This window comes from Nestor notabilis, unplaced genomic scaffold (genome assembly GCF_000696875.1).
Source record: "Nestor notabilis isolate BGI_N333 unplaced genomic scaffold, ASM69687v1 scaffold8503, whole genome shotgun sequence".
In the NCBI taxonomy this organism is placed as follows: domain Eukaryota; kingdom Metazoa; phylum Chordata; class Aves; order Psittaciformes; family Psittacidae; genus Nestor; species Nestor notabilis.
The window spans coordinates 27884-40467 of record NW_009921474.1 but is presented as its reverse complement, the minus strand read 5'-3'; the positions used below and the strand labels follow the sequence as shown (position 1 = coordinate 40467).

The window sequence follows — 12584 nt, the reverse complement described above, 5'->3', positions numbered from 1 at the left end:
AAGCAAACAATAGCTGCAGTGCAGGGTGTGGGCATTTGTGACGGATACAGATCTGCCATGTAAGCACAGCAAGTGCTGCACTCTGATACAGCACACTTCTTGGCCTCCCACGCACCTTATCAGCGCTCCTTTCCAGCCGGGGTGGTGGCAGTGTGCCTGCCTCTGCACAAATCAACTGACACATGAGAAGTATCTTCTGTTTCCAGTTCTTCCATCTCAGCAACGTGCAATGAGCCAGTGACTCTTAAACCGATTTGCCAAATATCTAATGTGCTAAATGTTCACAGCACTGTTACCTGCTAACTGGAATTAGGAATTAGTTACATATTGTTGCCTCCCAATTGTGGAAATTGGGCCCTTCAGCCTTGATTTTTTTTTTTTTTTTTAAAAAAAGAAAAAAACCAAAACCAAACCACAAACAAAAATAAAAAAAACCAAACCAACCTTGTGCCTTGCTTTGAAGCTTTTCTTTCCTAGCAGGACTCGGTGTTTCCATACCTCACCAGGCCCTCACAAGTACAAGGAGATGTGATACTTTTTTTTGCATTAGTTGCTTTGGAAGTGACTGCTGGTTTAAGCCCTGAGGATCATGTGCTTAACTCTGCCATAATGTTAGTTATGAGGATTGAGTGGTACCTGCCTACATTTAGCATAGCCTTTCAGTTTTATTGTCTGCTGGTACAGGGTCTGCAAAGGAATTAAATCGAAGTTTTTGCTGCTGCTTCAATGTATTTTCTAAATGTACGGACTTTCAAAACTCCTCCCGTTAAACACATATTTGTTAAATTGATCTGCCTTGATTAAAGGCTTTGGTGGTTTATTTTAGAAGATGTTCTTAAAGCTGCCTTTACCAGTTTTTTTTCCTCTAAAGTCCCTTTTTGTCTGATTTTCTTCTAGTAAGTCCATGGCCCTAAGGTTTGTATTTGTCCTTGGGACAGGGAGGAAAGACAAACACATCTGTGGTGTTTAAATGTTCTTTTGTGACAAGATTGGTTGTTAAAGTGTCAGGATGGGAAGGCTTTTTGCCAGGTAGCTAATTGAGTTTAACTTAGTACTAAGAGAACTTAATGAGAAGAACATCATATTAGAGAGTTGAACCTGGAGCAGTCCACCACTGACTACAAACATTGTGTCTCTTGAGGCTGCTGACCACAAGGATCTTCCTAAATGGACAGAAATCTTTGCCTCATTTTATTGTAATGATAATGTTTGAACATCAAGGTAATTAGCTATAAATGACTAATTCTGTTGGATTTGAAAGGCAGTGGATGTTTTTGCAGCAAGTGTATTTTTGTCTGCTCATGTTTGTTTTGCTTGTGTATTTTCCAGTTACAAAAACTACACCTTTGTGACAGTCTTTGGAAACTTGCACCAGGCTCAGCTGGGTGGTGTACCAGGGACCTTCCAACTAGTCTGCAGCTTCCTGAACATCAAACTCCCTGCGCCTGTCCCTGGTCTCCAGGTATGTCCATCACTTTCAGCCACTGAGCTAAAATAATAACACAAATCTGTTTGCTACAGTGCAGCCAGGAAGCTAGTGCAGCCTCCAGTGGTTTTTCTATAGTTTAAACTGGTTTTAGGGCACCAGGCTCTCTTTCTGAGCAGCCTGATCTAGCTGAAGATGTCTCTGCTCATTGCAGGGGGCTTAGACTAGATGACCTTTAAAGTTCCTTCCAAGCCAAACTATTCTGCGATTCTCTGATTCCTTCTCCTGCATTTTTTCTTTAGTAAAATGGAAGATAGTAGAAAATCACTTTGAATTCAGAGCTAGTCCTGAAGCAGGGTCGTACTCAGTAGTTCCAGTTCTAAATTCTAGAAATTACGGTATCTTCTGGTGGTCTTTATAGATGATTCAAAAAAGCAGTGACTTAATCTCCCTGTTTTGTTTCTATTTTTTTTTTTTTTTTTCAAATACTTACTGTAGGATGCTGACACGAGTTATTGATGACTAAATATGTAATGAGTTAATCTGAACTGTAGCCTGAGCCTTTTATTTAGGAATCTGAATAAAATCCTGTTCATGTGCACATAGTAGAAAGTGCATAGCTTCGCACCTACAAAATTACCAGATAAACAGGCAGGCTGGGTTGAAAAACTAAAGTTAAAAAATAATAACATTGGGGACTGCATAGTTGAGTCTAGCTGTCCTTTTCTTACTTGCTGAGATCCAGGATTGGTTTATCTCTCTGTTTCAGTACAAATGATTTTACTACCTTGGTGGTCTAATCCAAATCTACCTCTTGGGTGGAGAGGATATCATATGATCATATGCTAGTTCTGGGCTTGTCAAAAGTAAAAGCTGGGCAAACAGAAGAGTGTTCCACCCTTTGCTGCTAGGATGTGCACAGCTTTCACAGGACTTAAACCTCATGATCTCTGGCTTCTGTAACACAAACAGAATTTTTTACCAAAATCAGTGTGTCTGTATAAGGGCAGAAATAATGCATGAGGCAAATGGTAAAATAATTAATTCAAATATGCTACATTTGAAGAAGAATATTGATTATTTCTTACTCTATTTTCAGGACGGTGAGGTAGAAGGACGTCCTGTCTGGGCACTGATTTACTACTGCATGCGCTGTGGAGATTTGACTGCAGCCATGCATGTGGTGAAACGGGCACAGCACCAGCTGGGAGAGTTTAAAACCTGGTTCCAGGAGTACATGCATAGTAAAGATAAAAGGTAACTGGGGACTAGGAGAGATACTAGGAAAGATCTTTGTGAGTGGTGGAAATTGCTGTGGGATAATGAAATAATCAGTGGCTTTGTAGAAACAGAAGCAGCTCGAGTCTCTTCTGGTGGTGATAACTGCTTGGTGTTTGTATTACGTATCTAAAATACATGTAAGAAGTTTGTGTATTTTAGTTTATGGCTCTTTAGTCTGGAAATTTTCATAGAAAAAGAGTTGTTTTAAAATATGCAAAAATTTACATGTCAAAAATAATACAGTGGTAGCTTTGCTTTTTTTACCATAGGATTTGCTCTGTGTAATGGTAGTATGCAGCATACAGTAGATGAGATTTAGTCTGCTGTTACAAATCCCATGTCTTTTTATTTCCCCCATAGCTAAATTTAGTTGAATTTCCTTTGGGGAATGCTTTTTCTACATGTGTTTTCATGATAATGTTACATAATAAAAACAAGTAGTGTTTGTTAGGTGCCTTTAGGGGTATTCACTCTCACAAGCTTGCAAGTAGTTGAGTCAGTGCAGCTTAAGGTGTGCTCTGAACTCTGCTGTGGTGGTTTAGGTGATCTTCCTTATCTTTCCACTTACAATGAATTTCAAACCAGTACCTGGTTTGTGTGAACATGGCACTGTGCTAAGGTGCTGGCTGAAACTGGGTGAAGCCAGAGGGTCCTACTAAGTGCCAGGACATGAACCTATATAATATCCTACCTCAACCTACAACAGCTTTTTTCATATGTGCATTGTCCTAGAACATGTTAAATGCTTTGGGGCTTTTCAGGTATGAAAATTGAACAAGAAGGTATCTGTGTCTTAGAGAGAGGGGAAAAAGAATCAAAGTGCCATTTATTGAGTGTATGCCATGCTATTCTTCTATAAATTAACCTGGTTTGTAGAGAGTATCTAGAAGTGCTCATTATAACAAGATTGTTCCAGAAACCTTAGTGAAGGCACTGTCCTTGTTTTCGTTACAAACATGTTAATGATAAAGAGCATAATTGACTTATGTAGGTTTTATTACAGCTGTCAAAAGGTACTCTGCCTGCAGATTTGACAATCCGAGAAAACCAAAGTCTAGGAGAACGCTTTGATTCAGTTCTAAAAAATTCTCTATAAGAGGTACAAGAAATAGAATGACAACATTATGACAGTATTTAATGATTAAAGTATCTCTTCTAAAAGACTTCATGGTGCAACTACCTGTTCACTTGTTAGTTATTAACCCAAAGACTTTAGGAGCACTCTTTTTCTGAAGTGGTGAAGTAGCAGAGCTAGACAAAAATGGTTCATCTACCACAATATTAACACACCCCTAAAGAGGCTGTCATCTGACTCTTTTTTTTTTTTTTTTTCCCCCTGCAGTAGGTATTTGAAGGTGATCCTCCATAACTTTAGTTAGATATTTAAATTCACATGTGCAAAATCTTGACCTACAGATGTAAATAGAAAGAGCAAGAAATATGAGCCAGTGCTTACTGTCATTATACCTTTGCTATGAATGTGCTTCTGTTTACACTGATTTGTGTCCAGCTTTCCTCATACAGGGAAAGATGGGTTTCATGTCTTTTCTATCAATGTGTTGGGTTTTTTTTACTCTTTTTCCCCTTAGACTGTCTCCTGCCACAGAAAATAAACTGCGTCTTCACTACAGACGAGCTCTGAGAAATAACACTGACCCTTACAAAAGGGCTGTTTACTGTATTATTGGCCGTTGTGACATTACAGATAACCAGAGTGAGGTTGCTGATAAAACAGAAGATTATCTTTGGCTAAAAGTAAGTGTGGTGGTGGGGTTGTGTTGGTGTTTGTTGGTTTTTGGGGTTTGCATCCTTAAGGAAAGAGAGGTCTGTCTGGCTGAGGATAAATGGCGTTAAATGGGAAGATATTTTCTTCCCATTCTTCCCTGTGAGGGTGCTGAGGCCCTGGCACAGGTTGCCCAGAGAAGCTGTGGCTGCCCCATCCCTGGCAATGTTCAAGGCTGGGACGGACAGGACTTTGAGCAAGTTGGTCTAGTGGGAGGTTTCCCTGCCCATAGCAGGGGATTGGAACTAGATAATGTTTAAGGTCCCTTCCAACCCAAACCATTCTATGATTCTTTAAGAACAAGTCTAAATGGTATTGCATTTCTGCAGTGCTCTGCTAACCTTCCTGCTTCTAAATGGGGTGTTCTGCGTCAGTGTAATGCATCCAACCTGACCTTGGGGATAGCGAAAGGCTGGGAACCTGAGTCCCAGGGCTGCTCTGTTACCTCCTGTGCTCTCAGGTGTAAATTTAGGGACACTTGTCTTTTTGGAAGTGTCACGTTCTACATTTGACACTGATCTTTGTCAGCTGTTTTTATGAATAGTGTTAGCTTGATGCAGTGAGGATCCTTTTGAATTTTCCTTTCTGGCTGGATTATGGCTGAAATGTTGAGGTCCATGGGAAGAAGATGCGGTGAATGTTTACTGCGGTCCAAAGTCCTTATAGTTTTGGTGGGGGCATGATAGGTGCCGGTCAGTACCCATTTCTTCCCTTTATTCGAAAAAGTGAGTAGAATTAGGTATTTGTTAAGACTGGGTAAAAAAATGCTGCTTTTAATTACTGCTTGAGTATTCTGAGTCCCAGCATCAGAGTTTGATGGCATGGATAGATAGAGAAGGACCCCTGAGTTATATCTGCATAGTTTTCTGCTGTTGCTACGTTAGAGATCTTTACTTTCCAGGAATGAATCAACCTGATGTTGTGACTAGAAGTACTTTCTAGTCAGTTGGTTGAATGTTAGGAGGGGCTGCAGATGAACAGATATATTCAGAATGCATCCCTTGTGCAAGTTGAAAGATCTGTGCTTATTTTTTTGGATGACTTTTTTAGCTGAACCAGGTCTGTTTTGATGACGATGGTGCAAGTTCTCCACAAGACCGACTAACATTATCACAATTCCAGAAGCAGCTGCTAGAAGACTATGGTAAGAAACCACAGAGATGTGTTACTTGGGGCTCTGCTTTTCTGCTTTGGGCTCTTTCCAATTTCTTGCTTCCCTAGAGCAATGGCAGACTTCAGGAAGACCTGATGACTGAGTCCTGTCTGTTCCCAGCAATCCGGAGAGTGAATATTTATCTGTGAACAACACTGCTGCTATTTGTACTTTATCTGTACTAAATTATAGATTGCTTTTTTTCCCTCACCCTAAATATGCTAAGGTTTTTTTAGGAAAACTCCCAACTTTGGAATACAGAACAGAAAAGCAATCATTACCTAATGTAGGCATGTGTTTCCAAGGCTTTTCCCATATATTTCTTGTTCACTGTTTCCCTTAAATTCAAGTAATTTTCTGGGGACCCAAATCACAGTTCCTTCCACTTCAGATAGTTTTAGGAATGTCCACAGCCCAAGAGAGTATCCTTTCCCTTAATCATCTTCCGACCAGTCAAAATGGGCTCGCTTGGACTATCCAAAACATACAGAATTTGATTCTCCACACCTTCTAATTTGGAGCGCCACTCACTCAGATAAAAAATTGTGGAAAAGAAATACAATAAGCTAATATTGGTGTTGCTGAATAGGAAAATCCAGGTTTTTAACCTTAGCTGTACCTCTTGGCATAAGTATAAATGAAGGCAAAAAGTTGTGGTCTTTAGAGAATCTATTGCATCTATCAGAGTTGATGGTTCTTTGTATTAAAGAACAAAGGAGCTTTTTTCTCTTTCACTTCCTGAATATGTCTTTATGCTGTGGTCTATTGCAATCTATTTTCAGTGGAACAGCTATAGGTAAGGCACTAGTGTGTGAATAGGTATTCAGTTTTGTCTAGAGTGTTTATTTCAGTTGGCACTAAATAAACAGTAATGATGTACTGTGACAGGAAACATCCTCTGTCAGTCATCTCTGATTGCCAAATAATTTTCACTTACGCCTGTGTGTGTTGTGGCTTTTCTTTCAGGTGAATCGCATTTTGCAGTGAACCAGCAGCCTTTCCTCTACTTCCAAGTATTGTTCTTGACAGCACAGTTTGAAGCTGCAATTGCTTTTCTCTTCCGGATGGAGCGCTTGCGTTGTCATGCTGTTCATGTTGCTTTGGTCCTGTTTGAGTTAAAATTGCTCCTGAAATCTTCTGGGCAGAGTGCACAGCTACGTAAGTCTTGCACATTGACTTGATAATAAAGGAGTATTTTCTGAGCCCATAGAGTACCTCGTAGACACTGCAGGTCTATATAATTGATCAAACAACCAGTGTTTTATCAGCACAATCTCCTAAAAGTTAGTTGTTTTAGTTGCATTAGAGCTCTGGATCATGGCTGTGGCTTATTTGAGGTGAAGATCAGAGAAATGCTTCCTGGCATTAAATTATTTGATAGTGGTGTTTCTGACATTGCAGTAAGCCATGAAGCTGGTGACCCTCCTGGTGTCAGGCGTCTGAATTTTGTGCGGCTTTTGATGCTTTATACCCGTAAGTTTGAATCAACAGATCCAAGAGAAGCTCTGCAGTATTTCTACTTTCTCAGGTAGGGGCTAATACATGTCTCTAGATTTTCTCCTAGTTATGAAGAATAAGCAGTATCTAAGAAGTCCTCTGAAACAGGATTACCATCCTCCTTCCCTTTCTTTTGCAGGAATGAGAAGGACAGCCAAGGAGAGAACATGTTCTTACGTTGCGTTAGTGAAATAGTAGTTGAAAGCAGAGAGGTATGTTTGGCCATGTTTTGCCTTCCTCATTTAAACTGCAATTAATTTCTTCATTGACATTTTCATCAGGCAGGATAGTCTGAAACAGTTTTCACTCTTTCTGCCTGATGCAGATGTAGATGATGGGAGATCTCACAATGACCATGTGTTTAAGATATTTAATAACTTTCTTTTTCCTATTGTTAATATACAGATGTTGACATCCATTGCTGGTTTTTATTCAGCTATGACTGCATCTTTGTACTTAGAAATATGTTGTGAAATATGTGCAATTCATCCCTCTGTTTTTGTTTCCTTTTTTCTTACTTTACATCTGTGTGGATATAGTTTGATATGATTCTTGGAAAGCTGGAAAACGATGGGAGTAGGAAGGTGAGTTGACAATTTATATTTTACATATAAAGTAGAAACTTTGTGATTTCCAAGTTAGTCATGAGATGATCTTGTTTTTTCTTTATTTTTCACTAGCCAAATTATTACTGTGTTTGAATACATACAAGTTCTCCAAGTTTGAGATCCTTTTACAGAATAATACAGATCTACAGAATAAGACAGAATTTCAGATCAGGAATTGCAGGGCAAAAAGTGTCCCTGCAGACAGCCAGTGTAACTAAAGAAACAAGTGGCATCAGGTAACTTCAGTGAGGTCTGAATTTCATTTTTATAGTAAGAAAAGGAATTTAGTACACATTAGTAAAAAGCAATTAGCAAAAATGGATTGCTTCTAAGTGGGTGGGAGATTATTCTGTTAACTGAGATGTGCGTGTGAAAACTATCTTTATGACATTATCCTCATTCACCTCAGAAATGTATTGCAGCCCATTACAAATTCTTGTAGGGAAGGGAATAAGGGCTAAAAGACCCCACACATAGCCACAACTGATACATACTCCCCATATAGATGAGGGCGAGTACTGTATCAAAGAGCAGCTGTTTTTGTGATGGATTTTACGTCTGCTTTAGAAGCAGTAATCTAAAAGTTAAATGTAAGCTTACATGTTCTGAAGAAAAGGTTTCATGTGAAAAGAAGGGAGTGCATGTGCATGATTACAGTTTTAGATAATCAGTGAAGGTTTATGATTTGCTTTGGCAACTTTGGAAGCTTTCTATGTAAGGCAGGCTCCAGAATCGTTTAAATCTTAATTTTAAGATTAGGGCTCGTGCTGCAAATGTTGTGACTGTCAGGGAAAAAAAAAATAAAATGGGAGGCACATACACAGGTTATTTTTTTGGCAGGACTTTCTTTTAGATGTTTTTGTTCTGTCAGTTTAAATGCAGTGAGATTGCACACACATGAGCAAGATAACTCAGTCAGCTTTACAAGTATTTTTTTGTTTTACAGTTCTTTGTAAGGTAGATTTTAGATTATACCATGAGTGCTCAATCCTGTTTTCTTGTCTTTACTCGTTTCTCTTTAAATGTAACTGTATTTTTGGTTCCTGTAGTATGAAAACAGCAATCTTAGTTAATAAAATAAATTCTTCTAAATGATATAGATTTTTACATCCTCAACTACAGTAAAATCCTTTCCAGATATCCTTGACTCTTTCTCTCTTTTATTCTACTTGTGTTTATTGTTTCTTTTAAAATTCTTGTCACCCTTTCATTTATCCATGTAAAGATTTCACTTGCAACCTGTCTTGCCAATATACACAAGCAGCATCCCTGGAGACTCTGGCACATTATATTCTGAAGTCTTTTGTGTTTTCTTTTCCTCTATAGTGTGTCATCAGCAATTAAAGTAATTTAGAATTTGACCTGTTATCTGGGTCATTTTGAATGAATGAGAATCTGCAGATGTCTCAGTGCTGACTCTGTTTTGGAGAAAGTCTCTCTCAGAAGAGCTCTTTCTATTTTTAATGTGTCCCTTTTGCATGTTCCCATGGAAATGTACAGGCCATTCTAATCATAATCCAACATGTAAAATACTCATTGCCCTGGCAGAATATTTAGGAGGTTTTAGACATGCTGATTTCTCTTCTTTCCTTTGGTTTTTGTCTCACCTCTTTAGCCTGGAGTGATAGACAAGTTTACAAGCGACACAAAACCCATTATCAATAAAGTTGCTTCTGCAGCAGAAAATAAAGGATTGTTTGAAGAAGCTGCAAAACTGTATGACCTTGCAAAGGTAAATATCTTCTGTGTGCTACCTTAAATATCTACCTTGTTCACCTTCTTTTTCCCCAAACATTCTCCCTATGATTAGGAGGCTAAATTTAATCTGTGAGATTGAATTGCCTTTACCCCATCTCTGGCAGTGTTGGGAGGGGCTTGGAGCTACCTGGTCTAATGGAAGGTGTCCCTGGCTGTGGCAGGGGGTTGGAACTGGGTGAGTTTTGAGGTCCCATCCAACCCAAATGATTCAAGGATTCTATAATTCAAGCAGATTATTTCTGCTGCTGTTAAAGCAGAGCCATTGGCTTAATGGAGTGGGGTTTTGATGAGTAAACCCAGATGGTTTGCACCAACCCATTCTGATTTAAGACATCCTGGTTCTTGATCAGTGTGGCCTTTTGAAGAGATTGCCCCATGCATGATTTTGTCCTGGCTAGTGAAGTTATTTATCTGGAGTGGGCTCTTCCGATTTCATAGATGTTGAATTGAAGTCTGAAATAGTTGGACTTTATTGTGAGTACTCTTGTTTCCTTTTGAAATATATTTGAAATTAAAGTGGATAGAACCATAGCCACTGTTTTAGAGGAAAATTAGGGGATAATACTTTTCCAAATAGGCCAGCACAATTATGTTATTCATAGCTAATATGATCTTGACCCTATATAGGGTGGGAGGCATCTCTGAGCTTGCACTTTGCACCGCTGCGTGAAACCTTTCTGCTTCTTCAATGAGATTAAAACACTAAGTCCCATCATGTTCCTTTTATCTGTGTGTAACTTTGATACCAACAGAACCCTGACAAAGTTCTAGAACTGATGAACAAGCTCCTCAGTCCTGTCATTCCCCAGATCAGCACCCCCCAGTCAAACAAGGAGCGGTTGAAGAACATGGCCCATTCCATTGCTGAGAGGTAAGAGAAGGTGGGGGTATTAATTCCTGACTTTTTCTGCTGTCAGGACTGTGGCATCCCCAGTTCTGTATTCGGGAAAACAGAGAAGAGGTCAGAATATATGCTGTCGTGATCATTACAGCTTGCAGTATTGAAACCAGGAACATAATCTTCAGGGGAAGGACAGGTAAATGTGGCAAGAAGCTTTATCTGTAGGTGAATCAGGAAAAGGGAATTGCAGGATTGCCAGCTAGAAACAGAGTCTATTAAGGAAGAAAAAATACAGTGAATTGTATGATTTAGGTGATTTTTAAAGTAAAATATAACAGTTGCAGAAGCATGTCATACAATTCACTTGTTTGAAATAGTAGAAAGATATATAGAAAGGTATAGAAAGAGCTATAGTGTTCTGAGTTTTAACAGTAGAGTGGTGAGTTCAGTAGCTGAAATTTATTTCAGTGCTGCTTTAATGAAAGATTAAAAGTGAACATTTAAGCTGAGGTGGGTGTATGGTTAATGTAACAGTGGACCTCATTTCCACAGCCTGTTTGTTACTTCAGCAAAGTGCCATGTGATGTTTAGAAAAGAGAGAGAAGTGACCAAAAGGAATGTCTCCTGCAGTGTCCCTGTGCTAATTAGGATACATGTTTGAGAGACATCAGTGCTGAAGATTCATCAGCAGCTAGAAGCTAAGAATGACCTGCTTCTGAAAGGATGTAATTGCAAAATAGCTTTGGGATTTTTAAAATCATTGTCTTTTGGTGCAGTGATTACCATGGACAATTCCTGTATTTTACTAGAACAAAATGTGGATACCTGTGAGAAATGTCCTACAGCTTCTCCTCAAGCATTGTGGCATGAGAGAATAAAATAAACCAAGCAGGCTTGCTGGCCCTTGGAAATTAGGAAGGCAAATACAGAAATGTATTGATTTCAGTCAAAGGCCTTTGCCTTTCTTCTTTTGACAAGTGGCATTTGCGGGTCACTCCTTCAGTCAGCCCTTGGTTCATTTAGTCAGGCTGCTGACTGAGTGAAAAGTGGTGCCATATTGACTTAGTGCGAGCCTCATTTGGTAGCAGACATTAAGGAGAATTAAACCTATGGCTTGAGGTTAAGCTTCAGCAAAGGCTGTAATGGGCTTTGTTTTGCTACTTGTTTTGATCTGGATGAGAGAGCTAAATGTCATTGTTCAATAATGCCACTTTACAGCTGCAAACCTTCATGATTGCAAAGCTGAAATGGTTCTGATTAGCTCATCTTCTTGCCAGTTAAATGCAGTACAGGGCTCCTCATGTACCATGTACTGACAGACAGCAGTGTAGCAGTACAGCTTTCCTTCTGTGATGATTTTGGAACCAGGGAGACACCCAACAGAAAAGGCCAAGAGGCTCTTGCTATTTCCTTGGGAAAGGAGCTTCTTGCTGACATTGTGCTGTCAGGAGTGAGAGCAGACAGTCCTCCATTTCATCCCCCAGGAAGTGTAGCTCGAGAGAGCATGCAGAAGTATCTAGTCTAGTTTTAAGTCTTAACTTCCTGCCTGGAGCAGGTAGTTCTACTGGAGAATTGTCTGCTATAAGCCAGAATGTTAAATATGCTTTTATAGCGCTTACCTTGCAGGTCTGTGGTTCCTGTCACTGTTTTCCCTATGAATATGGGAAGTGTAAACGTTTTTAAAAGGAAACAAAAGCCCAATTAGATGGAAAATTAAAGTGAATAAAAGTATTTTTGAAACATCACAGCCTGTGAAAATTCTGCCTCCTGGTTAAGCAACATTAAGGCTGTCCTTTGTTAGATGCCTTCTGGCCTTGTGCTGAATGTCTCTGCTTCCAAGAGTTGCACGAACACATTTATAGATTGTTGTCATTTTGAACAATAAAATTGTAAACCAATTTCTTTCAGGTACAAAGCTCAGGGGATAAGTGCAAAGAAATCCATTGACTCCACATTCTACCTTCTGCTAGACTTAATCACGTTTTTTGATGAATACCACGCTGGTCACGTTGACAGGGCCTTTGATGTAAGTTTCAAGAGTTCTGTTTGAAGTGCAGCCTTCCTAATGCCCTTGAAAGCCCAGAATGTCTCAAATAACATCATTTAAAAGAAAAAAACTGTATTTAATGGGTTAGAAGGTGCTGCAGTACTATAGGAACTTAAAAATTTTGTTTCTTTCCTGTTGCTTGATAATCAGGAAGATCTTTCTGCAGCTGTTTTGGGGATACTGAACTAAA

General features: G+C 39.3%; 1 protein-coding gene across 1 annotated transcript in view; it reads left to right on the top strand.

Annotated features, from left to right (window-relative positions):
* NUP93 (nucleoporin 93kDa) overlaps positions 1 to 12584 on the top strand; it is a 32000-nt gene that overhangs the window by 13320 nt on the left and 6096 nt on the right. Inside the window, exons 6-16 of the mRNA XM_010011167.1 lie at positions 1330 to 1462; positions 2526 to 2683; positions 4297 to 4462; positions 5541 to 5634; positions 6610 to 6801; positions 7045 to 7171; positions 7280 to 7352; positions 7680 to 7724; positions 9364 to 9480; positions 10259 to 10377; positions 12256 to 12373. Coding sequence (XP_010009469.1) covers positions 1330 to 1462; positions 2526 to 2683; positions 4297 to 4462; positions 5541 to 5634; positions 6610 to 6801; positions 7045 to 7171; positions 7280 to 7352; positions 7680 to 7724; positions 9364 to 9480; positions 10259 to 10377; positions 12256 to 12373 — 1342 coding nt within the window. The remainder of the gene's footprint in view (positions 1 to 1329; positions 1463 to 2525; positions 2684 to 4296; positions 4463 to 5540; positions 5635 to 6609; positions 6802 to 7044; positions 7172 to 7279; positions 7353 to 7679; positions 7725 to 9363; positions 9481 to 10258; positions 10378 to 12255; positions 12374 to 12584) is intronic.